Here is a 27,324-nt window from a genome sequence, read left to right as displayed (position 1 = left end):
TGAGACACGACTCGCACGACGCTGTGGCTGAAGCACAGTTTCTCGTGCTGGTCATGCCGGTTGTGGTAGTTGTGTTGGTGAACAATCATATAGCGCCGTGGGTTTGACACTGTATGGCTGTACTGGTCGGGTGATTGTGTTAGTAAATAAATATGTCGCGCAACTCTGTGTTAATCAGTCATTGTATGCGAGTGGCATGTTATTTACACCAAACTGCGACTCAATATGCGCTCCACCACGCTACGTTTGTGGCACGTATGAGTCGTGTTGGTAGTCTCGCGTTCGCTTACGAGCGCTATACGCTTCTCAATTTGCGCCTAGCCTAACACAAGAACTGTCTCGAAATATGTTTCGAAATGACGAAATAGCAGTTTACTTATAGCAGTTTACATTTTAAAAATAAAAACAGTAAAAATATCGCATCTGTATTGTAAGGATAATGCAAGAACCATTGAACAAATGTGTGGAGGTTATATCGAAGCTGTGTCGTTCCCGCAAATCGGTAATATGATGAAAGATTAGGTACCACACTACTGTTTTTCTTCTCTTTTATTAAAGCATCGTTCGAATATTCATGTAAAAACTGGCAACAGCTTCATCAGATTCTTCGGTAATGTTAGATACCCTACGAATGGTAGCGGAACGTTTTGGAAGATCCAAGAAGCGTATGCATGGGATAGCTGAAAACATTGATCAGTTTATTTCATCACAATTTATAGAAAACACACTTACCTCCAGTACGAAGACGTCTTCTTTGCTAATTAACGGTTAAAATAGTATCCCAAAATATCAATAATTTGTTGGTCGGAAAACGGAGGAAAGTTATCCGGCTTTCTTCAAAACTTTCCGTTCTGCTACTATTCAAAATTATTCTGCTCCGGCATCGCGGAACGCGGCACTTCAACATTTTGCTGAAGTAAACAAAAACTGTTCAGTATGAACTCGATAAAAAATTACATAAAACCTTACTTGCAGCGAAAATGCGGTACACTATCGTGTTTATCGTCGACTCGACTTGCGATTTTGTCACTTTTTTATTATTTTTAGAACTTTTTAAATCGAGGAATATTGAAATAAAACTTATGCACAGTATACACAGGTGATTTCCCTTACCTTCTATTCTACGTACTTTGGATGGCGAGATGTGAAATGATGCAATCAGTCTCTATGCCAGGTGATTTTTTCAGAGGTATTCACATGATACGGAAAAATGTCTTCAAATGTCTTCACAATCATATTGAAGAAAACTTAAACTCAAAACTTAATTTTGAACAATATTTGATAGACTATTCAATATTAATTCTAATTGATATTATTCTATAGCGCGTTTCATTAAACTTATCTTGAGGTTTTGAATTTTATTTCAATGAATGTGAACAAAGAATATATTGCGCATCAGCGAACTAAATTTTATGATTTTAGAAATGATAATTGATTTGATAAACCGTTGATTGAGTGAATATCGTCTCAATTTTATCACAATAATGGAACTGTGAAAGGATTTTATTAGGGTGGGCCATACGAAGATTCAAATGCAAAAAAATGACTCTATTTTGTCAAACAATTTTTATAAATAACTCATTTTTTTATTACAGTTTTGAAGTTTTGGTTGTAGCTCAAACCGTATCCATAAAACTAATTATTGAAACAGTATGTAACCGGAAAACCTTCGATTTGTGATGTTGTCGTGAAAAAAGCGAGTGAATGATACCGAGATAAAAGTCTCCATTTATTACTAAGGACAAGGTAAACAACTGATTGATAAATAAGCAAGCGAATGACACTAAGACAAAAGCCTTATTTCCTTTGACGATACCTACGGCCAATAGTAGGAATTTTATGGAAATAATATCTCCCAGAAATCCACATGTACTATCATACTGAAATGTCTTCACATACTTCGTAATGTCTTCACAGTAAGTCAATTGTCTTCAATTGAAGACATATATCGCGTAACTTTTGAAAAGGTCCTATGTAACAAATGTAAACAAATCGAGCTAATGGATGCACACTATTAGTTTTCAATCATTGAATGTATTGCAAAAACAATCGTTCAAGTATCTATCCTCTTCACCTCTTCACCTTTTCACCCAATACAAAAAATGTCCAATGTACATATTTGGATTTCTGTAACTTCGGATGCCACTTTCTTCCGACACCCGATATGTCCGAAGTAACAAAGAAATCAAAACAACACGACATTGTGCTTCGGTCGTTTTGAGTTTTTGTTTATTTCGGGTGTTAGTATTAGTTAGTTAGTGTTAGTTAGTATAGGTATTTGGATTGTTTTTCAGTTGTTATTTTCAAATGTTTATCGTGCAACGTAATTTGTACAATGTACAAACACGGTCAGTCAAAACGTCCAATGTAACATTTTTCGCTACGAGGCTTTAACTTTAAACTAAAATCACGGAACAACAGTTACGATTGATTCTTCAAAGTTATTATCAAATGCTAGTGGTGAAAGTAGTGATAAAGATCGATTTCTTTTGAAACAATTCGCGGAACAATGCTCTGGTCTTCGGCTCCGTTTTTTCTCGAGTTGACGTAAATGTTACATAGGACCTTTTCAAAAGTTACGCGAGATATCTTCAAACCTGGCATCTCTGATAAAGCATGCGAGCTGGAATGCCAGATGTGAGGAACAAAATCGCCAGGTTTGAAGACATGTTTTCATTTTGAACACATTTGACTTACTGTGAAGACATTTGATTTTGTGTAGACATTTTGAAGACATTTTAAAATATGTGTTATTTGTTTACTTTTATTCTTTGTACTTTTGTACTTCAACGAAGACTTTTGTCTCGGGCTTCACGTGCTTTTTTCAAAGAAGATCCACAAACATAGAGAATTTTGTTTTTCTGTATTATAGTGACTTTCAACCCTTTTGGCTGATCCGTCACTTTCACCTTACATTGGAAGAATGTCGGGAGTGAGAATTGAACTCGTGATCTTCAGCGTGGATGTTATCACTACGCCAGATCCCCTCCACAAGCATATAGAATGAATTCAACAACTAAGCGACTTTTACTTCAAATTCTAGAGAACATCAAGCAGTCTACATATATTGTTTCTAGAATACGTTAGTCCATTTGCGCTCGATTGTGACATTGTATTTATTATTTTGGGCCTATACTATACAATATATCAATCAAGATCTTTCAAACGTCCACTTCGCAAATCGAAGGTTTTCCGGTTACATACCGTTTCAATAATTAGTTTTATGGATATGGTTCGAATTGCAATCAAAACTGAATTAAACAAATTTAGTTATTACAGCTCCGTTTTTGTGATTAGTTATATTCATTCAATCAACGGTTTATCAAGCCAATTATCATTTCTAAACTCATAAAATTTAGTTCGCCGTCGCGCAATATATATTTTTGTTCACATTTATTGGAATATATTTCAAAACCTCAAGATATGATTAATTAAATGCGCTATATAACAATACCAGTTAGAATAAACATTGAATAAGCTGTCAAGCATTGTTCAAAAGTAAAAGTAGTTTCCTCCGATATGATGGTGAAGACATTTGAAGACAGTTTTTCGTACCATTTTAAAAAAGACCACCTGGCATTCCTGCCCAGCAAACATTAAATCGCATAACAAGCGTATATATAACATCATATGCCCTAAAATTTGGTTGGCATATTATGCGCCTAACTGGCATATGCATGCAAAAGTGGAGGCCATATACATACATGGCAAATGCTTACCGAATTTGTTTGGATGAATATGCAACTGTGACCGGCTATAATAGCGAGTATGTTGAATTGAATTGCGATCTAATATGAATATATTCATGAATTGTCGAAGCACCAAATACGACTTTTTTTCATACTCATATACGATTGATTACAGACATAGAAAAAAACAAATGGCGCAAAATATTTTCGTGAAATGTTTATTATAGCCTCACGAATCGCCATTTTTATATATGAGTATTTATGTTTGTAGAAATAATAATTGTTTGATTGACTTGTGTTGGAAGTGGAATATGAATGTTTAAAATGGCATAGATTGATGTTTGATGAAAACTGCTGCGATGTGGGTTCGAACTCTGGTCGGCTGGATTATCATCCACCAGCTATTCAACAGCAGTTAAAATTTTTGAGTGCATCAGCATTTCATTGACATTTCAATATGATCTTTATTAGGATCTAATATGATTTACTGTTTCATGATTTTCTTCAGCATGCAACACGATTTACTACAGTACTGAATCGATTTAAATTATACGCTTATGCGACACACAAACTGCATCAGCGTAATATACGCATTTGATGCGGATTAAATATATTTTACGACAATGTGCATCATAAAATTGATTTTTATTACACCAAATTGCGACTTAATTTGATAATGGTATATAAAATCGATTTTTTTACATTTTGTGCGATTTCAATTATACACGATACATACTTTGATTGATATCATATGCGATTATGATTTATTTGGGTTTCTTGTAAGACTTGGCACGTGCAAAATTATACGATTTAATGTTTGCTGGGTGGTGAAGACATTAATCACAAGGTGCTTACATAAATGTATGTATTTATAGGCACCTTGATTACTCATTTGGCTTCCAGTGCGATCGAAGTGTTTGATATTTACCGTAATGCTATTGAGTCCGGATGGCTTTTTAATTCGGACACTTTTTCATTATATTCGACATCAAAACCATAACATCTTTTTTTTCATGTTGAATTAATGTGATTGACAGTTACTATTGTATCAATTAAGTATAGTACTTAACTGTTGACAAAAATATCAAAAATCAAAACAAATATTCGCGTTTCACAAGCCCATGTGAATACAACAACAACATACAACGACAATTGTCAACTAATTGTTTGATGTCAACTCTGTTAACAAATGGAATAGTTAATTACGTCGAAAAAGGTGAGGCTGAAACGAAGAATTGATGCCTTAAAATATTTTGATTTAAGCGATTCTCGTTTCAAGCAGTGAATGTAATGAAGGGAGGTTTATTAAATGAATGTTGATATTTCTAATGACTAGCTCAAAGCAAGCTAGAAAATTAGGAATCGTAGTTTTACTATAGCACATTGATTCACACAAAATGATATCATATGATACCTATGGATGATTAGCAAACCTATATATTTTAGGTTTATATGAAAAATAAACTATCTCAACAAACAAATGGATATGACTTTCGTTATTACGAATTGCAATAACATAACCAAAAATAACAAAAATACGAATCGAATACGAGAGGAATATAAAATCAAAATCGCAGACATATATTCCCACCTTCATACTCAAAACTGAAACCCCCCCGTTATTTGTTACCCTCGTGACAGGAATTTCAGCAACACGTGCTACCAACATTACAGGCGGCTGTCGAAACCCGCATGTTTTCGATCTTCTTCATTCCTTTGCTCGAGCATCATCAAATCCAAAACAGCGTTCAAAGCGGGTGCACGCATCTAGTTCTTTTTTTACTGTGTAAAGAAACGTGGCGTGCTAAACAGAATAGAGAAAAAAATATATCATTTTCGGTGCAGCAATTGAAACAGAAACGTTTTTGTTTTCTGAATATAGTATTTGAAGTGAAGCTACACTTGTGTTTCTGCTCCGACAAAAATGGCTGCGGCTAGTGATAGTATTCTGCAGGCGCTGGTTTTCGATTATCTTTCGAGGAAAGATAAAACATTCGCAGAAGTATATCAGAAGAAATTTAAATCGGTAAGTATGATTTTCATCTAGAGAACGAAGATTTTGACGATGAATATGTATTTTCTTACGAAATTCGTCTCCGGAATCGAATGTGTTTGACAAGCGGCTTGAAAACACGTGTTCGGCATCGATTTTTGTTTCTGCCGAAACGAGGTTTCAAACTGCTGTGCTATGTTAACAACAAGCTAAAGTTATTGTGCGCAAAACATTCGCGAAGATTTGATTTGTTCCAGTTGGTTATATTTACCGCGTGTTAGGTAATCGATGACTTGAAAGGTCATACACATGTGTAGTCAATTGCATTGTGGAGATACTAAGTAAATGTTTTGAAATAAAAAGTGTTAACCTCTTTCCTTTTCTTTCATTCAGCCGGTCGTCGCTAAAGGTTCACCACGCTTAGAAGATGTCGTAAAACAGTATCAAACATCCGGACCTAAGAAGATCGCTGTATCCAAGCCGACAGCAGAGTCTAGCTCTGAGGATTCTTCCGAAGAAGAAGAGGAAGAGCAGCCAAAAACTCCAGCCAAGGCAGTTACAAACGGGAAATCGGTGACGAATGGAAAGGCATTAGTCAATGGCAACAAGAAAAACGGTCCACAGGCAACTCCCGTTGCAAAGAAGCAAGAATCATCCAGCGATGACAGCTCGTCTGAGGAAGAAGCACCTAAAACGCCCGCTAAACCCGCCAAGACTCCAGTCAAAGCGACACCAGCTAAAGGTGCAGTTAAAGCAACGCCAGCTAAAACCCCAGCTAAGCAAACTCCTGCTGCTGCTAAGACCCCTGCAAAGAAAGAAGAATCTTCAGAGGACAGTTCAGAAGAGGATGAGCAGGAATCGAAACAAGCAGTTGTTAAGAAGAAGACACCGGCTAAACCCGTCGTCCAGAAAGCCGAGTCGTCAGATGATTCCAGTTCCGAAGAGGACGGAGTTCCTGCAGTAAAACCGATTGTTAACAAAAAAGCTGTTGCAACTCCGGCAGCTAAAGCTGCAGCGAAGAAAGAGGAATCATCAGATGATTCCAGTTCCGAGGAAGAGGAAGTTCCTGCACCGAAACCAGTTGTCAACAAGAAAGCGGCTGCGGCTCCGCTGGCTAAAGCTGCTGTCGCTAAAAAGGATGAATCTTCAGATGATTCCAGCTCCGAGGAAGAGGAAGTTCCTCCACCGAAACCAGTTGTAAACAAGAAAACTGTTGCGACTGCAGCGAAAAAGCAAGAAAGCAGTGATGATTCTTCCGAGGAGGAGGAGGTCGCCAAGAAGGTCGTAGCTAGCACACCTGCTGCTAAGCGACCGGTGCCGGCAAAGAAGCAAGAGTCATCGAGTGAAGATTCTAGCGAGGAGGAAGAGCAGCCTCCAGCGAAAAAGAAACCTGCGGTTGCTGTTGTACCGGCTGCAAAGAAACAAGAATCATCGAGCGAGGAGGAATCCGACGATGACGACGATGAAGAAGACGAGCAGCCAGCGAAAAAAATGCCAGTGAAAAAACCTGTGGCCAAAAAGGAGGAATCTGAAGAGTCAGATGATTCGGAAGATGAAGAACCAGAGGAAAAGCCGGCGGCCAAGCCGGGAAAGAAGCGTAAGGCAGAGGAAAGTTTTGAACAACCATCGGCTAAGGCAGCAAAGTCATTCCAGGTATGTGTTAGTTTAGTTCTGTTTATCTGATAATTTTTGGATTGCAACCAGTGTTTGACCCATCAACGACCAAGCTGTAAACATTATTTTTTAAAAAAAGCCATTAGTGTAATTTTGGTTACTGGCGTTACAAAAAGTCCAATCTCCAAGAATTATTATTTTTTTGTTTTTCGGTGTTCCGGAAAATGACAAAAAAAAACCAAAAATCGCAAAAACATTGACCAAAACCTACATCTTTCATCCTGTCGGTTTTTTCCTACATTACAATATGTGTTCTTTTATCAAAGTAATACTGTAAAAAAGTTTACACATTTTTGCATTTTATTAGGTTATGTACTTTCCGCACATAGTTGCTTTAAACCGATTTTTCGCCCAGTAACTAATACAAAATTGAATGAAACCAACAGTAAGTGGTAACTAAGAAACTAAGCTATCATTTGATAACGAAACCTTACCATATGGTTGCTTTCTAAAGCCATACAAAATTATCAAAGTTGCATAAAATGGGTTAACTTAAAACTTTAGCAAAAATAACTATTATATTGGAAAAATCGACATTCTGGGACATTCTTTTTAGGAATATGAGTCAAAACGTATGGTTAAGGGTGCCAATGAAAATCGTCATATCGATTTTTCATACGGGACTTCCTGCGAAATGTTGATTTGCATTTGATATATATTTGTGAATTATGTAAAACCATGATTTATCGACGAAATTTAAGAAGATTTGGCTTTGAATTTCATTGGTAACTAAATTTCGACTTGTCGATGGCAATGATTCCTGGATTTTTGAAGTCACGAATACGTATATAAATTTCCGAGAATGGCTGATAGAACAATCGAAAATCCAGTCCATCCAAGACCAGGACTATAAGGTAATGTTTCTCTGCAGCTATAACAAACTGGGTTGAAAATGATCTGATTTCATGACAAATTTCCATAAAACAGTTTATGTATTACAAACTGTTGTAATTGTATTTCCGAGCGGGTTCGGATATAATTAAAAAAGGATGCGTTTAACTGCGGTCATTTTATTTTCAGCAGCCATTTTATTTCACGATCTCTTCATGTATACAACATCAATAACCGCTTCAAAATAATGGCCAATATTTTTTGATTTGCCGGACTTGGGGGCAATTGAGAGGATTGAGGCCTTTTTTCATTGCGATCGATCCCATTGTCACGGTATCACTGAAGCATCTCGCAACAGCAATGGAAACCTGCCATATCTGGCCAAAACTTCTACGGACTTTTGCGTGCCTCAATAAATGGAAGAAGTTTTTTTCCGCAGGCACTTTCCATTGTCTTGTTTGTAACGAGAACCTTGATTTTCTGTCCACAGTTGCAAATCCCTTAATAATTCAAGAACTTTATGGCAATTTATCTGCGAAAACGAATTTAAATTTGCAGGGGACATCTCTATACAGTGACCTTATAAAATGTCAGGCCATGTGTTTTTTGGCGATATCGGCCCAAGAGTCCCGTGTTTCCCTTTTTTGTTCTTGATACCTTCAACATCAACTTCCGATCGACGCGTCCTCTGATCCTGAGTTCTACTTTCACCGAAACGTTTCAGCACGTCATAAACGGTTGATTTAGTATCTTTCAGCGATTTCGCAATTTTAGTACATGACCACGCATGATTTTTAATGTGGCTGCCCAAAATCAAATTTCTTCTTTCGACTGCACAACTTTTTCAAAACAAAACGGATCGAAACAAGTTTTACCGTCGGAAGATACATGTTTTCCAAACAAATTTCTGTCAAACAATTTTTGATACACCTACTACGATCGCTGTTATAAAATGAACACTCTGCTTCCGGATTCTACCAGAATCAAATCTTAGTTTTACATAAGCGTGAGAAGGTATTATATCTGTTTTCAGATTTTTCTCGAAATATGATTGTGAACTAGCAAATGTATTCGAAAATTCACTCAAACTCATATTCGTATTTGCTGTTTCAATTCGGTTTTGATGGCGTTGATCAATTTCGGGATTAAATATTCAGTATGGTAATCCTTGCTCATTGCAACTGATTTTAGTCATTTCGGAAGACTATGAGCTTTTAAGTGTACTCGCGAGGAAGATTCATCTATTCATCCATGGAGATCCATTTGAGGATCGTTTTTGTTAGAATCCTGGTGGTTTCTAACTTTCCTATTCAGATAATCCCATAGTTTTTCAATGGAATTAGCGTCGGGAGATTGTGGTGAAGTATGAATAACTTTCAAGCAATTGTAAAGTAACCATATGCGAACTTTATGTGCCTTGTGCTTTGGGTTATTGCCTTGGTAAATCTTAAATCCTTCATTCAATCGCATTTTGTTGGCACTTTGCTTCAAAATTTTCAAGTTTTCAATATGTTTAAGTAAACATTCTGGTGTCGACCCTCTCCGATTTTTTTGAAACTTGGTACTTGTGATCGAAATTACTTAAAATCACAATTTTCATTATCATAAAACCAACTTGAAGCATGACTGAAACATGAGGGCGTATTTAAAATTGTAGATCTTTTTCTTTTCATAAAATCGCAACTCAAAATCCAGTCTGTCTTACAATTTAACGAAGTTTGGCATACAGTGGTTTTGTGGTCGACTCACCAAAATGGAGATATGAATAATTAAATTTTAATATTTCGTGAAATCGCAACCATTTAGAAAGAGTAACATAAAATATGGAATATAGATGCGATTCTACATGAAAAACGATATATAACGTTTTATCCAATGACTAACCGTTCTCGAGATACATGAAATACATGATACATGCGAGATAATAGAGAATGTGACTTCAAATTCAATTAGTGATTGAACATCAACACCTTCCGAATATAATTGAATGCAACAGTGTTTGCTGGTTGAACGTTTCTCTAAATAACTCATTTTAGTTTGTTCACGTATGATCTTGCAGAAGCCATTTCGCTCAGTGGCATTCGTTCGTTGTTACATGCTACGAATCATGACACAAACGAGAACGAGAAAACTCTGCTCCGGTTTGTACTTCATTATACACGAGTATCCGAACCAAAACGTCATGATCACTTCCGGTGCTGAATGTTTTTATTCTTCTTCGCCTCTCACTCACTACATATCTAACCACTCCATGTATCATAAAGCAGCAGAATCATATGGATTACGCGAGGCGCATGATTCATGATTCATGTTACTGCAACAGAACCTGACACAACTGTGTCAGTGAACGAACCAGAGGGGTCCTTTGCGGTAGTCAGCATAGAAATCATAACCTGAAATTAAAAATGAAGTGCTCCGCGCGATCCTGCAGCAGTGTTTTTAGTTGCAATTCACCAAGAAAGGTTCCGGATGGGTATCCAAACATCGCTTGCCAAAGGAAACTATCCAACGAAATCAAACATTAACATATATGACTCCAAACAGTAAACAATACGTGTGTCCCTGAGTGCGAGTTCTGCTTTATGCTGCCTACGCTCAATTTGTATTGGTTGGTATAGGGTTGCCAGAGTCCCGGAACGAACAGCTAGCTAGAAACTCAGGGAAGGATAATCAGATTACATTTTTGTTTTTAAATCTGATATCCATAACGTTTTCGTACTCTACTTACTTTTTGGCTCGTCTCCCCTTGTTGTTCAAGAAGGAATCAATTATATCTCGCTGACGCTGAAAGTATGTTTATGTTAAATAAACGCAAATAAAAACAACAAATAACATCTCTAGTGTCATTGACAGTGTGCTGCTAGCTAGAAATCATTAGCAAAATCTATTCTACTTGCCTTCATATGTCGCAAACTTTAGAGATTTTCGCGTGTCAGGCAACATAACCACCGACATCAGTATCCCACTTAGGAAACAATTTACACTCATGTGGAATGTGGAACACTGGAACTAAAAACCTTCCCTTTGATTGTCGTAATGTTTATTTTTTTAAACTTTTAAACTCTCCAATTTTATATTTCTTTACAACTTCTTGATTGATGTTCAAAACTTTCTTTGCATATAAATCCGACTAAAACGCATCACGTCTGATATTAATTATTAAAATCCATTGTTTCGCTCTCGAGTTTAATCGTGACGTGCGAACACAAAATCATTTTTCAATATAGAATTTTTGTACACAACGACGTTTATACTCACAGTTTTACAGACCAAGAATCAATAATTTTATTTTGAAGAGGCTGAATTAAATGACTTTTAAAACTGAATGTAGTTGAAGAAAAAAACATTTTCTGGAGTTTTTCATTCATTAATAAATTCCAAACTTCCGGTGTACACAAGTGTAAGCGATATTGCTACGCTACTTTGACAACGAAGTATTGAAAAAAACTATATTGCAAAAGATTGTTAGGAAGTGTCTAAATCGATTGATGGATCTATCGTAAATTCATCAAAAAAAGACTGCGCAATAAGCACTCAAAATTAGACAACGTTGTGATATTTCCTTCCCTATTCTGAAAGCAAAAGGTGACAGCGGACTTTTGTACTCCACGTTCACTGTGTTTAAGTAATATGATGCAAACAGTATTATTTGTTTATTGTAATCCGCTTCATGGATGACGCAAACTTTTGCATCTTTTCACCTTAGATCGAACATAAAGTAGGCAAGGTCGGAAAGATATTTTGGATTACCAGCCATAACTGAAATTCAATCGGTATTCCAAAATTTCTGTAATTTGTAACTACAGGTTTTTGGTTTTAAAACGTCTGAAAAATCTCGGTTCTCGGTACAGTTTCAATCTCTCCAATGCTCAAACAAGCGCAAGAGCCTTCTCATTAATTCTGAGCGCCACCCGTTTCTGCACACGGCAGCCTCTTATTGGTGTAGCACAGCTATACTCAACCTGCGGCCCGGAGGACTCTTCTGGTTTCCCCATTTGGTGTTAGCGAAACAATAACGAAAAATTAAGAAATCATTACCTAACTTTTTCGACATAGAACTTGTACTTCTTTCATTAATGATGCTGTTCGCGACTAACATGTATCTCATGGCTATCGAAGTTTTTTGGACCCAGGCTCCCCAACAGGTGTCAAATTAGAAAACAGAGAACGTTTTCATGATAGAGAATTGCAAATGCAGTGTTCGTTCTACGGACAATGTGGATAGAGAAAATGTTGCAATTTAGGCTCCGCCCGTATCCTGTATATCAATTAGAAAAAAAATATCGCGATTTCGAAGCATTCTTGATTCATCGAGCATTCAGCTAACCACCAGATGGCAGCGAGGTTTTCCCATATAGCCTTTCTCAAAGTCGAGGGTTTAGTTAAGTTTTCCAAATCGGTCTTTTTCAAAGCTAGAGGTGGATTTAAACAATTCAAATCGTGTTCATCATTATTGAAATCACAGTCTCGGTCTAGTTGGCAGACGACCGTTTTTCTCAATGCTGGTGGCACCCACAGCAATTTTGTTCGGTGGATGCATCACGTCGGTTTTAATACGGGAGAGTGCTTCTATATTTGCACCACTACATTTTTGCAACATTTCGAAAACGAGAGCTTTACTTTTGGGGTTCCAGAATTTGAGCCTTAATAACTATTTGCCGACTGAACGCAGTAATATGACAGTCGCTTATTTGGAAAGATAAAAGGTGTAGGAGTGATGTTTGTGACTTATTAAGCCAAATAAATTTCCATAGGAATTGACGTAGTTATTAGCATGGGAGATGTTCAGGAGTGCTTCGTGGAAACTAGATTCTCCTAGTACTTAATTATTCTCCCAGAGAAAACCGAAAGCGATTGTTTGTTTGATGTTGTCCTTCGATGGCTATGTTGAGTACAATCGCTTCCTACAGCCACTGATTCAGCTCAATGCTAAAGTAAAAACTAGATAAACATTCCATGCCAGAAATAGGTTCAAATGAACTTCTCGAGTCAGAAATTTAAACTTTCTGTGCATGTATCATGTCATTACTCGTTGTATTTAGGCTTTCAATTCGTTGAAGTTTCATTTATTGAAAAATGGTTCAATGATTGGAACTGACGAATGAGAATACACTACAATCGTGTTATTGCTGCTCAGATAAAACGATTTCGCTCAATTCTTAGTTACGATTTCTTCGTTGACATTGTTATGCCATATTATATGTTTACTGCGATCCCCTTTTCTCAGTTCAGTTTTAAATAGATTATTCACAATTCCAATCAAGCTTAAGTTTTTTTTGAATGACTTTCCATTTGCCACACATTGCTTCTAGTATGGGAGATGTTCAGGAGTGCTTCGTGGAAATAAGATTCTCATAGCACCTAATTATTCTCCTAGAGAAAGCCGGAAGCTATTGTTTGTTTGATGTTGTCTTTCGATGGTCATGTTGAGTACAATCGCTTCCTACAGTCAATAGTTAAGTACTATGGTATTGAAAAGTTTGCCAAAAAATGATATAAGCGCAATAAAAGAAAGGAAAGGAATTGAGAAAATAATCGCACCCTACTACTAAGCTAAGTATCATCCGAACAACACATTTACCATAGTACAAATATTTAGATTTTAACGATTGATTGAATGACTGATTGACGTGCTAATTTTTTTCTCCATTTCTTTCCTTTCTTTTCATGAACTTTCGAACAATCATGAAATTCACGCGCGCGATTGGCATCACATCAGCAGCAAGGTGGAAAAGGAGAGCGCAAATCGTTTGGTGGATTCAACAATAAGGACAACGACAATAGCAAAGGAGCCGCATGGGAGTGTGAAAAATGCAACACATATAACGATGCCCACTATCGATCGTGCAAGCAGTGCAAAGCATTCAATAAAAATGCGGATGACTCGAACGATTGGGAATGCGCATGTGGCTTCAAGAATTTCCCCAATCGCCGCTCGTGCTTCAAATGTAACGCAGCAAACCCCAACGGCGGCGCTGGTGGCGGTGGAGGTGGTTTCCAACGTAAGAGTTTCGGCGGTGGTGATAATGGCGGAAACAAATCCTTCCCTGGGGATTGGGATTGCAGCAGTTGTGGAGCGTCCAATTTCGCTAAGCGTGGCACTTGTTACAAATGTTCGACCGCTAATCCCAATGGAACTAACGGCGATAACTGGGAATGTGCCGAATGCAAATTCTCCAACTTCCCTAGCAGATGGTCGTGTTTCAAATGTCAAACACGTAATCCAAATGATTCTGGTAAGCCCGCCGGTAGGAAAAGCTTCGGTGGAAACGGTGGTGCAAGTGGAGGCAGAGGAGGACGAGGCGGCCGAGGTGGCCAGAGAGGAGGACGCGGTGGCGGTGGCAATAGAAGTTTCTCGGACAATTCGGAAACTAATGCAAACAAGAAAATAACTTTCGATGAGTAAATGTTAGGCACTGGAGAATAGTGGAACAGAAAACGCCATTTTCTATGAAAAAAAGCTAAGATAACACTTGAAACATATGTGAAATAAGAAGGCAAATCGTATATTTAATTGTACGCATTGTTGAGGTTAAACAATGATTATTATCACTTATCAGGAGCATTTTTCAGATAACGAATTCTTCTGAGTCAAATGTCGCAGATTTTATTGTTTCGGTGACTATAATATTGCCACACTCACAGTGTACAACAAGTTTCTAAACATATGTAAACTTATGAAAATACAGAAAATATATAATTAATGTATGACATATAACGATGTTGTGATTATTTTTCGATTGTTGTTAGTAAGTAAGAGCAAGTTCGAGTCACCTCATTGCTGGTTTTGGGCTATGGGATACATTTCCCCAATAACGATATAAACGTGTTTCTCTGTTATTCAAATATAAGTACACTGAAGTCGCTTTTTACGCGGTTTTATTTCACGCGGTTTTTGGAATTTACGCGGTTCATTTTTATGTGAATTTTGGAATTTACGCGGTTTATTTTTACGCGGATTTTGGAGTTTACGCGTTTTTTTGCGCGGATTTTGAAATTTACGCCGTTTTTTGTACGCGGCACGTATCAACCGTGTAAATATTCAATATGCTAATTGATGTGACTTTTCACGATAGAAGTTTATATTTTTTACTTATTAGTAGCTGAGAAATAAAAGAATATACAGATATCATGATTGTAGCAAGCAAAAAACTTCAGGTAATCAATTGTTAGAATATGGGTTGCATTTTGAACTAATAATTCACCGTTTGTTAAATTTTTACAAAGATTTTGAAAATTATCCGGTTGATTTCTACGCGGATTTTGGAATTTACGCGGTTTTTTTTCGCGGATTTTGGAATTAACGCGGTTTTTGTTTACGCGGCACGCATCCCCCGCGTAAAAAGCGACTCCAGTGTACAAGCCGTTTATTCAGCAAAAACGATCAGGTTTATACAGTTGTGCAGTAAACCAGTATGAGTAATTAGTGGCTAGCGCCGGTGGTGTTGGTGGTAAGCGTGACTATTATGTCCTCCTGTTTCACTTTAAACACCTTGTTTTCTGAAGACGGTCCATGACGATTTATATTGATAAAATTAAGCGAGTAAATCTTCCGATTAGATAGCTGCGAGCTCCTGTGCATGCGAAATGGACCATTTTGACGAAGAAAATGAATAGAGCCCATCAAGCAAGTTCAATTATTAATGACAACTTCTGCTTCCCAAATCGAAAAGAAACAACAGCAGAAATGAAAGAAACAAAAAAAAAAAGTTCAGTATTCGTAGCGGATAAACCGATTTCTCTCCAACCCAATAATCTAAAGTGAATCCATTGAAAATGACTGTGCCTGAAATTAAGGGACAAGTAAAAATCATTTTCATATCGTAGTTTCGAAAACGACAAGCCCTGCCAATTAATTGACATACATTTTCCAACCGTTAGCGAGCGCAAACTTGGACTGTCTCTCCTGTTGGTTCACTTTTTTTTTAATATAATGATATTCAAAGAGAAACAGATCGAATGAAATGCCAAAACAACTCGAACAAAATACAGGATGGAATTTTATCGAGTTGTTCGAAATATTTCGAATCGATCAAAATACAGATTAGGGCTGTACATCTTTCAGTAAGCATGCCAAATCAGAAAACTTGTCACATTGTTATGAAGCATTGTTGGGGGCAATAACTATTTTTACTCCAAAAGGATTTTGATGATCTGCATACCATTTGAATCGAAACTTCTCTAAGGTTTATTTGATACACCTAATCCTAATCCGTGAATGGCTTCAGTTGACGAAAATGGGTAGCGTTTTCATTTCCCAATAATGTATTCTGGCATTGCTGTGCTCACCAACCCGCGTCGTCTATATAACGAGCAACTAAAGCAGCTACGAGACGCAATTGTTCGCAGATGAATGAATCGAAAGATTTAAAGACTCCGTTAACAAAGAATGAAAGTAAGGCACAGTTTTTATATAACACTTTCATTGAGAATACTATTGTGTAAATCTGTCGAACGTAAATCGTTCGCTCGAAATATAAATGCAGTGCAAGAGAAGAAGAGAAATAAAATAATGCAAAGGTAGCCCCGTTTTTGCACCGGGTGGACTATTGAAAGAAACTTCATTTGTGATTTCATTCTATTTCCGTTTCCCAGACACTCTCCCATGCATGTTGTTCCATTTTTATCTTTTGTCTTTGCTTTTGTTTTTAACTTGATATTTATGTCGATCAAGATTTTTTCGACAAGAAATTCTGCGAGGTATGCGCTACACAGCTGCTGTGCTTATAAGATTACGATATTTTATTCTTGTTAGGGGATGGTTTCAGAGCGATCACTGAATATCAGCAAACGTTGTTCTGCCGTACAAATTATTTTTAGTGAACATGTTGATTGTTAAAAAACTTATAATAAGATTGGTTTGTCCACTCGAAAGTATGATCATGGTTTGTCCACTATTTTGAATGCTCTAGTTCTGCGCATCTGTGTCAAATCAAGTAATCAAATGTTTCCAAACATATAAATAAAATAGTCTTTTTCATGATTTACAGTAGTTTCATAGGATATTTTTACGGATTCACAAGTTTTAAAGGTTTATAAAGTCCACCTTCTATTGGTGTCAAAGCGTCCCTTATTTGAGCTAACTTTTGATCAACCACCAAATGATTATTTGGTACGTATTCAGACCTATTCTGGATAATAACACTTACAAATATTGTAAACATCATGCTTGCACAGCAATTGGGTCAGATTCATACATCTAAATCGTGTAATTAATGTATCTCGATGAACTCAATTCTGATCATGATTTGCTCAATGCGCTGATGTTGGTTTCTCCACATTGTTACTATGGCAGCCGCTTGGCGCGCTGCAGTTTGTTTATGTTGTCCTTCGTGCGTAGCAGAAATAAAGATCTGTGTTGAGTGGTGTTCACCTTTGAAAAACCCAAGAAAAGACAATATTCTGAAGAAAGCCTACATTATGAATGGATCAATATGAAGACAGTACACTCGAGCAATGAGAAATGCAACATCTACTTGAATTTCTTCATTCAAAAATAGTTATTTTTAAAATCGGGCAAACCATGATCATTTTTCGAACAAACCATGGTCAGAGGTGGACAAACCATGATCATAATTTCGCATTGAAGAAAATCGTAAAAAAACATAAACAAGGATAACTAGAACGTCTTAAGGTAGTTATAGCAACTAGAGACTTGGGGCTTTTCAACAAACCCAAACTTATCTTTATTTTTTTATCAAACTTTTATCTTTTCATTAAGAAAAATCGATTTGCATTTACTAGTTGCATGAAAACACCCTAAATCGGACAAACCAAAGTCATTTACCCTACGTTAAAATAAGTGTTTAAATGTTTGAACGATCTAACAAAAAAATGATCGAATGAGATCGATCTGCTTTGGCTAAATTTTTTTTAGCATGTAAAACTGAATTATCTGAAACGTTACATAGCTGTTTTAAGATATCTCACCATTTCGATTTTATATGAGCTTCTAAACAGCGATTTCTCATGAAAAATAACTCATTTGATTTAGAAACGATGCCCCCTGCAACTTAACGATTTTCAGACAACATCTACGTATCCAGCTGTCAACAGTGTAATAATCATTATACGTGCACTCAAAAAATGGAAAATATATCTTCAAATACACCTTGAACGATAATCAAAATACCCGAACACTTCACTTTATTCCTCACATCCGAAAAAACAGCTAAAATGCTAATGAGCCTAAAATAAACAAAAGGGATAAAAAAATAAAAATAACCTCTTACAAAAATGGTATCTGAAGATAATTTAATATTATACAGCACGGGTTCGATTATATACAGTTTCTGATTTCTTTTCAGTGTTATAATCGAATCCTGTATATAATCGAATAAAAAAAAAATTTTTTTTTATACACGCTACGCTACAGAATACGATTGTTGTTGTTTCATTTGAGAGATGAGGAAATTTAGTACAGGATATAGTAGTGAATCATCTAGATTATTTTAATAACATTTTGAAAGTGAAAAACTTAAAAATTTATAATTTTAAATGTGTTATTATTAATTTTATCCACAAAACGTATTTAAACTAGATTGTTTCTATCAATTAAATTGAACAATTTGCTCTCTGACACCCAACTTCTATTTTTCTTAATTTGGCTGCAATATCGATATAAACAATTATTGGTGAAAATTCAAGCAAAATCCTCAAAAATCACAATTTCTACCGCACTGTACATGTAATAACCACTTAAATTATACCTTAACGTTGGAAGGTAAAACTTCCTCTTGAAATAAGAAAAAACAATTTTTTCCAAACTGTATATAATCGATTCACAAAAATCGAGTCTGTATATAATCGAGTCTATATATAATCGAGTCCAACCTGTAATCATGAGTTCTAGTGGAAAACTGATTTCGTATCCAGATGTCGACACCGTACCGTTGCCATCACGGATACACTTCATTTCGTTTTCACCGTGAAGTGTATATGGGAATAATCCGAAATCTGATGTAAAATGTGAGATTTGAAAGTTCTGAACATAGCCTGGCCTTATAATAGAGGTGATTGTTGACCACACTTTTCTCTGATTTTTACAACTGCACTTTGGCGGATTTTGCATTGAAAGCCTTTTTCATGAGGTTTGCAAAAAATAAGCCGTACTGATCTTGGCCCCCTCGGCGATTTTCCACACCAAACACGGTTACAAACAAAAAATAAATATATTTGCAAGGTTGTGTGATTTATAATTTTTATAACAGATTTCTGAGGCTTAACTAAATGATTGTGTTTTCTTCATCAGCTCTCTAGATCCAAACCGGCAATTGAATCTCGAGTAGCCCAACTAGCACAACTAGCCAAGCCAAGCGGCACAAGTGACAGTGAATCGGATTCGGATGATTCGGACGAAGAAACATCGACACCAGCAAAGCCTGTAGTGAAGGTTCCGCCAGCTAAACAACCTCTGATTGTTGTTAACACTCAGAGCAAAAAGAAAGAATCTTCTTCCGACGACAGTTCCGAAGAAAATGAGCAAGAATCGATACCACCATCTGTCAAAAAGAATACACCAGCGATATCTTCCGCGAAACAGAACGAATCGTCAGATGATTCCAGTTCCGAGGAAAAAGAGGCTGCTGCAGTGAAATCATTGGCCAACAAAAGATATGTTTTAGCTCCGACGAAAAAACAGGAAGACACTAGTGACGATTCCTCTTCCGATGAAGAAGACGATAAGCCTATGGTGAGCAGTACACCTGCAATCAAACAACCAGCCCTGACCAAGAAGCAAGGGTCATCTAGTGACGATTCATCCAGTGAAGATGAAAAACCTGCAGTTAAAAAGAATCCTTTAGTTTTGGTACCAACTGCAAAGAAGCAAGATTCATCTAGCGAAGATTCCTCGGACGAAGACGAGCAGCCAGCTACTCCAGCTAAGCCACTTGCGGCTACCCCTAAAACGCCGGCTAAGAAGGATAAATCTTCTTCAGACGACAGTTCCGAAGAAGATGAGCTGAAGTCGAAACAAGCGGCTGTTGCTAAGGCCGGACAGAAACGAAAGGCAGAAGAGAGTGAAGAACAACCTCCGGCTAAAGGGGCAAAGGCCAATCAGGTAGGTGTTTTTGTTTTTTTCTCTTACATACGAGGTTGAACTACAAAAGCAACTTAAAAAAAGCCAATTATGAAGACCTACTTCCCCTCTCATATTTTCTAAACATTGCACAATGACAGCTGCCCAAAAAAGTTTTTATAATCATATTACCAATTTAATTGCGATATGTTTTTGACAAATTAATTATTGAACTTTTTTATTATTTTTTTTCTTTGAAAGGAACATCGATTGATTTTTCAAAAACATAGTTAAGCATCGTGTTGGAATCAAACAGCTGACTTTTAAGTTGAATCAGAAAATATTGTGTCTGTGCTTTTATAAAAACTTAATTTCAATTCAAGTTGATCATAATACAGTGACGTCTCGATTATATCACACTCAAAAAAAAAAATTTCGCGCGATAAAATGGAAACGTGATACATATGAAACAGATATTTTTATTAAACGAAAAATCTTGATTCCCTTCCAATATGTGTGAGTTAAACATTATTCTCCGTGCAACATGCTAAATTTTTAGTAAAACATTTATTACAATATTTATCACATGGACACGTAAAACAACACAGTATAACATTATATAACGAAATTATAGTTACAGTGCTTTTCTCATAGCATTTTCTCTCGTTTTCTCGAAGACATTGTTGCTAAATCTAAGTTATTTTGTTCTTCCCATTCTATCGTATTACCAAAATTTTAAACTGAAGTTTTGTATGAATTGCATTCTGTTTGCGTCATCAGATCGCATATTTCAAAGCTGCTGTTTCCGGTTGACTGTAAATCTAGGGCTCGGCATAGTCATAGTCAGCTGAGGATAGTCAGCTGACTGTCTGAGTGACTTTATCCGTACTCAGTCGGAAATGACTTTTGGCTTCTTCACGAAGATTATCCGCTGAAACGACTACCGACTCGACTATATCATTTCCTTCTTCCCAGTCAAATTGTCTTCATTGCATTTTGAAGTGACTTCCCCCGAAACGAATTCGTTCCTCTCTCTCTCTCTCCCATGTATCATGTATGCTTGCATCGATGTTTGAGTTCAACGCGGTTTAACATACGCAACGCAACAGGTGTTTTTTTTGTATCGTACACGAAAATTACTCACACGTATAACATAGCGTGCAGTGAGTGTGCGCTATTTTGCACACTATTTACTAATACTTCACGATGGGTAGACAATAAACCGTTCATTGATGGGGTAACTACTTTTTTGCATCAGAAATCAAGTTTTCGTTCCTCTTTATATGGACGTAAAAATAAGATTCGTTCCTAGGGGTGTAGAAATGTGGATTGAAGTCAGTTGAATGAAGAGGCACATTTGTATTCATAAGTCGCGTCAGTTAGAATAACCACTGACTGGACTAGTTCATCAGTCATCCTCGCTAGTCAATTCATTTTTTGTTGACGGCGACTGCCGAAGCAGTTTTAGTCGAAGAAAAGTTACGAGAGTAGAGTCGGTCTTCATTTTTCAACTTCGAAGATTTCGGGCCCTGACTGTAACTATTCTTTTTTTCCTTCATCTTCATCTTTCCTAACATGAGTATCTTCATAATTTTCTGATGGATCATTCACTATACCGATAATTTGACTGTAGGAAAGTTGTGTATGAAATATCCTTCCTTCTTCGAGGTCCGGTACCACTATTTGATTACCAGGATCAGAAATTCTAAATAAGGTAGATACAGAAATTCTGTCTTCGTTAACCAAATGTTTGTTTTGGACCACATCAATTTGCTTCCAAGAATTGGTGATTCTGGTTGACGTGCATGAAAATTAACCGGTTTTTGTCACCTTTGATTCATGCGACGCATTTTTTTCATCCAAATGAGTTAACGTTTATCTGGTAAGCATTTTGAAAAATAAGGCAGATTCGTTGCAATTATTCACCTGGTCAACAGTCAAATCATAAGTCTTCAAGTATTTGTAAAATTGTTTTTGAAATTATCCATTGCACAAACTTTAAAATAAAGACAAGAATCGCTTAAAAATAAAAACGTAGATGATATTATCCAGCACAGCCGTATACACTCTGTCCAACTTCTATAAGACCTTCATGATTTTATTTCGTTACAACACAAACAGTTAGAATTTTAACAAGATACATTCATACATTGTTGAATGCTTAGAATAAAGTATATTTAACGACAATTTCGTTCAAAAGAGTTGTTTGTTCATTCATTGTGCTGAAATATGATAATTTCAGCTGTCCAGTTTCTATAAGACCATTTCAAAATTCATAAGTATTATCAATGAAAAATCCAAAACGATCGGCTGATTTACATGTCAATAATTGGCAACCTTGCCATTTCGGCTAATAACCTGTTAAATTCGTGTTGGAATACTATTTACCAAATTCTGCTGAACGGATTTCTCGATATTTTCTCATGTTTCCAAAATTGCTACCTTGAGCTCTTCAATTGTGGTGTACCGCTTTCCCTCAGTGTAGAGTGCAAGCGTGCAAGGTTCCCCCTAAGATTTTCAACAGGATTCAAGGCTGTAGAGCGAGTCGGCCAGTTCAAAAAGTTTTAGGTCCTTAATCCATTGCTTAGTTTCCTTGCTAGTAAGAATAGTAGCATTGTTTTGCTGGAATGTGAATTTTTTATGACGATATCCACGCGAAAATGGTAGGAGAGAGGATTCCAGCACATGTATGTAATCCTTGAATGATGTGAAAGCTATTTTTTCGATTGCACAGAATCCCGCCCAAACCATGCCCCCACCAAAATTATTCGTTGAAAAATACTGTTGAAACCATCAGGACCATCCAAATTAAACTTTTTTTTATCAGTGAAGATAACCCAGGTTTTTTTACGCGGGGGATACACTGCCGTTCTACGCATAGTTGTCCCATGTTCCAAAAACAACAACTGAGAAAAACGCATTCAAAGTTTTCTAGAATATTTGTCTACCAGAAGCTTTAAGCATTTCGGTTTAGCAATACACTGGGTTTTTTTTATAACCAGAGAACTATTGTTTAATGAAATTTAAAAAGATCCCCTTATTTGAATAAATCAATTGGTTACAGGCTTAAAAATTCATGGTTGGATATTCTAGACATAACTAGAATATCAACATGGGACAATTGAACTTGATGTTGTTTTTCGAAATACTGGAAACAAACGATAAGTTTTTTGTATTTCCAATGGATTATGCATAAAAACATCGTTTTATGAAGAAGGGAGTGCTCTGCAATGCTTTGCAGTATATAAATATCTTTGTTATTAGGCATTCGCTAACAAGGTGTACACGTATTCTGATATAACTTTTTTTTATTTGTTTAATAATTAGTTCGTTCTTCCAAGCCACAAATGACTACATCAGCCCTGCTGAAAGCGTGTCATACAATTCTTGTACTTGAACCGATTTATTTGATATGGATCTACAAAAAATATATGGTGTGACAGATATGAATAGAATATCAACATGGGACAATTGAGCTTGATGCCATGCTCCACTGTCAATTCATGTGAGCTTTGGCAAAACTCAGACGTCTTCCGATGTGAGATAGTGTAAGATAATGAGCTTTAACCTTTTAAGCCCTCTTTATGTAAGGATTTTTTACCAAAACTTGACGATTTGTCACCCGAGTTACATTTAAATTGAAATATTGCTTTTTTTGCATAAGCGATGTTGAGGTATTCGAAGCTGTATTAGCTATTTCCCGCTTATACTGGTCAGAGAGCTTCGATTTACATGGATCTCTCTCCTTTTTACCGTATCCTTGAGGGGTCGCCAAATAATTGAGCACTACTTGATGGGATCATCCAATCCGATGAGCAATTTTTCTGATAACAATATTTTCTTGGTGAAATACATCGATTTGCTCTTTTCGCACTTTACCCTTCGGCGTTTTGGAGGCTTATTGATCAAAACTATTATAACAATAGAAAATGTAATTGGTGTTATACAAGCTTGACACTTAAATAATACAAAAACATTCGTTTACGCTCAGCGCTTGTACACACACACACACACACATATGAAAATCATGCAGTGTATGGTAGTCATCAATACCTACACACTAGAATATTAATTGAAGCATTGTTTGTTTACGATGACACAAATCAGCAAGATCATCACCTGGTCTTATAGAAGTTGGACAGAGCCCTTTCTACACTGCTGTATTTTCCCTTAAAGTAAATATAGAATATCTACCATTAATCAATTTAAAAGTTAAAACAATTCTACCGTCAGTAGCATATTTATTTTTTCTTATAGTGTTCGATGATTTCAAAACATACAGTTTCACAAATTAGACCTTCTCCTTTATAAAAAAGGAATTACCGACTATCTCGAAAAGGACAACAATTGATAAGATAATATATTTTACGACTGTCTCTTCCACGGCTCAAACTGGGAAACGGCATAGGTCGTGTATCTCATTTTACACAATCGAAAAGAAAGTTGCTCAGAATTATTCATAGTTTTTGATTCTGAGCTTATGAAAGTAATATACTTTCAAGAAATATGTGCTGTACGCTACAAATCCAACAGTAAAAAATTTTTCCATGAAAACGGCTAATCACGATAGGCAGGATGAATGCTCAAAAATATTTTTTTTTTGCTTAAATTTAATTTTTTTGTTCAATAACTTAACGGTAGATTGAATCTTTCATATAATTTTTTCATTCTTCGGAAAACGTGATAAAAGCGAAACACTTTCAGTGATAAATTCGAGAGTGATAAAAACGTGATAAAAACGCCCAGTGATATAATCAAGACTTTACTGTATAATGAAAGAGTGTTAGCGCTTATCAGCCTTTTCTGTTAACGGTTGGAGATTCATGTAATGTTGTATGCGATCCCGGATCGTTCAACCTCTTTCTTCTTCTTACAGTGCGTTTGAAGATTGAGAAAAGTACTACCCGAATTGTTATTTAGTCTATTTCTGAAGAGAACCATAGTTAGTGGAATGATTTCGAGATTGAAGATTTATCGAAATCTAAAGATTACACCACATAAAATTCAACTTGTTGCGACATTTTTCAGTTTTCCACCCCACCAAACAACCACCACAAATCACCATTCCAGAATGGTGACCGTAGCGGTGGCAATAGGACCTTGAACAGCGACGAGAAGCGCGGGATCCAACGGTTTCGTCGAATTAAAGAGGAGGAAATCGTTGTTGATAACCGATTGCGGGATAATTCCTACGATGCCAAGGTGAGTGTGCTAGTTCTTGACCGATCGCGTGATGATACCATAGCAGCCAAGTAGCCCGATCCCTTGCGGTGTGTTGAATAAAACGATTCATTGCGACATATTTGCTCCGTAAAAGGGAAGCACTTAGTCATTCGCGAAAAAGAGCGATAATTGGAAAATCAACAGTTGGGTCCGGCCAAGAGGTAGCACACTTGCTGACTGTCCGAATTATCGTTCTTTTTCATTGTATGACTAATGCTATTCTTCTTACTTTCCAAAATTCTTCCAGCGTGGATTTATAAGTTTTGCCAGTGATGTTCCGGAGAATGCCACGAAACCATCGCCTTCTGAAAAATGGAAATGCTTGATTTGTAAAACATTGAACCGACACAAAAAGACGCAATGCAACGGTTGTAAAACCATCAAAACCTTGGTTACATCTAAAAACAAGCTGGAACATTGCTGGGCATGTTCAGGGTGCCATTTTTTAAATTTTGAGGACCAAACAAAATGTCTGAAGTGTGGAACAAACAATCCTGACCCTTGCGACAACAACGCTTCGCGTAAGAAAGGAGATTGGAATTGTCCGGATTGTAACGCCTTGAACTATTGCAGCAGGACTTCCTGCTACAAGTGTGGTAAGGAAAAACCTGTGTTGCCATACAAACAGTGGGTGTGTGAAAAATGCAATAATATTAACTTTGCTCATCGACTGTGCTGTTTCAAATGCAAAGAACCGAGAAGAGTATGGACATGTGAAGCTTGTTACTATGTGAACAATATCACAGACATCAGATGTGGTAATTGTACGAAAGGCACATTTTTGGTAAACTCTGAAGACAGACAGCGGAAGAGATCTGGCCCAAAGAACAAAAGACTTCCCGGAGATTGGAAATGCCCGCAGTGTAAACGAGTAAATTTTGCGAGAAAATTCAAATGCATGATATGTTTTGAGCTCAAACCAATCTAAACGGTCAACGTTCAACACACGCAGGGGATCGTCCGATCGTGGCTGCTTGTACTATTTTACATTTACTCTAACTTGTTTTGTCATTTAATTGTAAAATATAGAAAAACGCTCGTGGTTCGTTCGGAGAACGAGCGAATGAGATACTGAAGCATACCCGCGGGAAATCCTTCCGCCACGAGAAGACCAAGAAGAAACGCAGTGGCTATCGGGGAGGTTTCATTGATACATCGATAAATTCGATTAAATTTGACGAGTAGAAAAGGTAACAACTTGCTTTTTATTGCTAGAATATTTCAAACGATTGTTCGGTAAAACAAGGTGATGTTAAATATTTTACTTTAATTATTATAATGTCATGTGAAACTGTGTCAGTAATTTGATGTTCTAGAGAAACGCTTCGTAGGACGGAAAAACCTTGAATACATTATTCATATAAAAAAAGTTTTCTAGTTGACTTGTTGATATTGGACATAATATCACAGCCTTTCCTTGATGCTTTTTTTTATTTTGATAATATCCCAAAATAATCGGTCTCACAGACCTTATCGCCATAAGACAGCTATATCCAACCTGCGGCATTGCCTACCCTCAATTTATTGAGTTTATTGAACTATTCGCGATTTCATAACATGCATGATTTAATAAACTTCAGGCACTCAGTGTCAGAAATTCAGTGAGCAGAATAACCGAACCGAAGCGTTGTGTTCGTACCCATTTTAGTAATCCGTGTTAGGAAAACACTTTTTGGAGTGCAAGAAAACATGCGGGTGCACAAGTACCTCCGACTTGCATGAATCAACAACTTCAACTTATACTTTTTAAATTATGGCGGGTTTACATTAGGGAGATTCATAGCTATAGATGGATTTATTCACGTGAAAAAAGGTGTAAACGGGTGTGTGGTTCGATGGTGGACTGTATATGGTTGGGGAGGAGGCAAAGATGCTCGTGACCTTTCCTCGGTTTA

At 36.7% G+C, this 27,324-nt stretch overlaps 1 protein-coding gene across 4 annotated transcripts; it reads left to right on the top strand.

Annotated features, from left to right (window-relative positions):
• The first annotated feature begins 5,388 nt into the window (after positions 1-5,388).
• LOC129768401 (nucleolar protein dao-5-like) lies at positions 5,389-26,775 on the top strand. Of its 4 annotated transcripts, XM_055770035.1 has the most exons (5): positions 5,391-5,715; positions 6,076-7,335; positions 19,439-20,248; positions 25,235-25,408; positions 26,459-26,775. In XM_055770035.1, exons 1-5 carry the CDS (start codon positions 5,614-5,616, stop codon positions 26,612-26,614), a joined length of 2,502 nt encoding a protein of 833 aa, XP_055626010.1. In that variant the 5' UTR covers positions 5,391-5,613; the 3' UTR covers positions 26,615-26,775. The 4 variants fall into 4 exon arrangements, with proteins under 4 accessions (XP_055626009.1, XP_055626010.1, XP_055626013.1 ...); XM_055770034.1 differs by lacking the exons at positions 25,235-25,408; positions 26,459-26,775 and adding an exon at positions 25,677-26,423 and having other exon boundaries at positions 5,389-5,715; XM_055770038.1 differs by lacking the exons at positions 19,439-20,248; positions 25,235-25,408; positions 26,459-26,775 and adding an exon at positions 13,910-14,905 and having other exon boundaries at positions 5,395-5,715.
• The last annotated feature ends 549 nt before the right edge of the window (positions 26,776-27,324 follow it).

The sequence above is a fragment of the Toxorhynchites rutilus genome, chromosome 2 (genome assembly GCF_029784135.1).
Source record: "Toxorhynchites rutilus septentrionalis strain SRP chromosome 2, ASM2978413v1, whole genome shotgun sequence".
Lineage (NCBI taxonomy): Eukaryota > Metazoa > Arthropoda > Insecta > Diptera > Culicidae > Toxorhynchites > Toxorhynchites rutilus.
The sequence above is the reverse complement of the archived record's forward strand: the minus strand, read 5'-3'. Positions and strand labels throughout refer to the sequence as shown.

Bases quoted from the DNA above. Each gene is read 5' to 3' on its own strand.
- LOC129768401 (XM_055770034.1), top strand. From the start codon at position 5,614: ATGGCTGCGGCTAGTGATAGTATTCTGCAGGCGCTGGTTTTCGATTAT. The intron at 5,716-6,075 runs GTAAGTATGATT...TCTTTCATTCAG, and splicing joins ATCAGAAGAAATTTAAATCG to CCGGTCGTCGCTAAAGGTTC. The intron at 7,336-19,438 runs GTATGTGTTAGT...TTTCTTCATCAG, and splicing joins AGGCAGCAAAGTCATTCCAG to CTCTCTAGATCCAAACCGGC.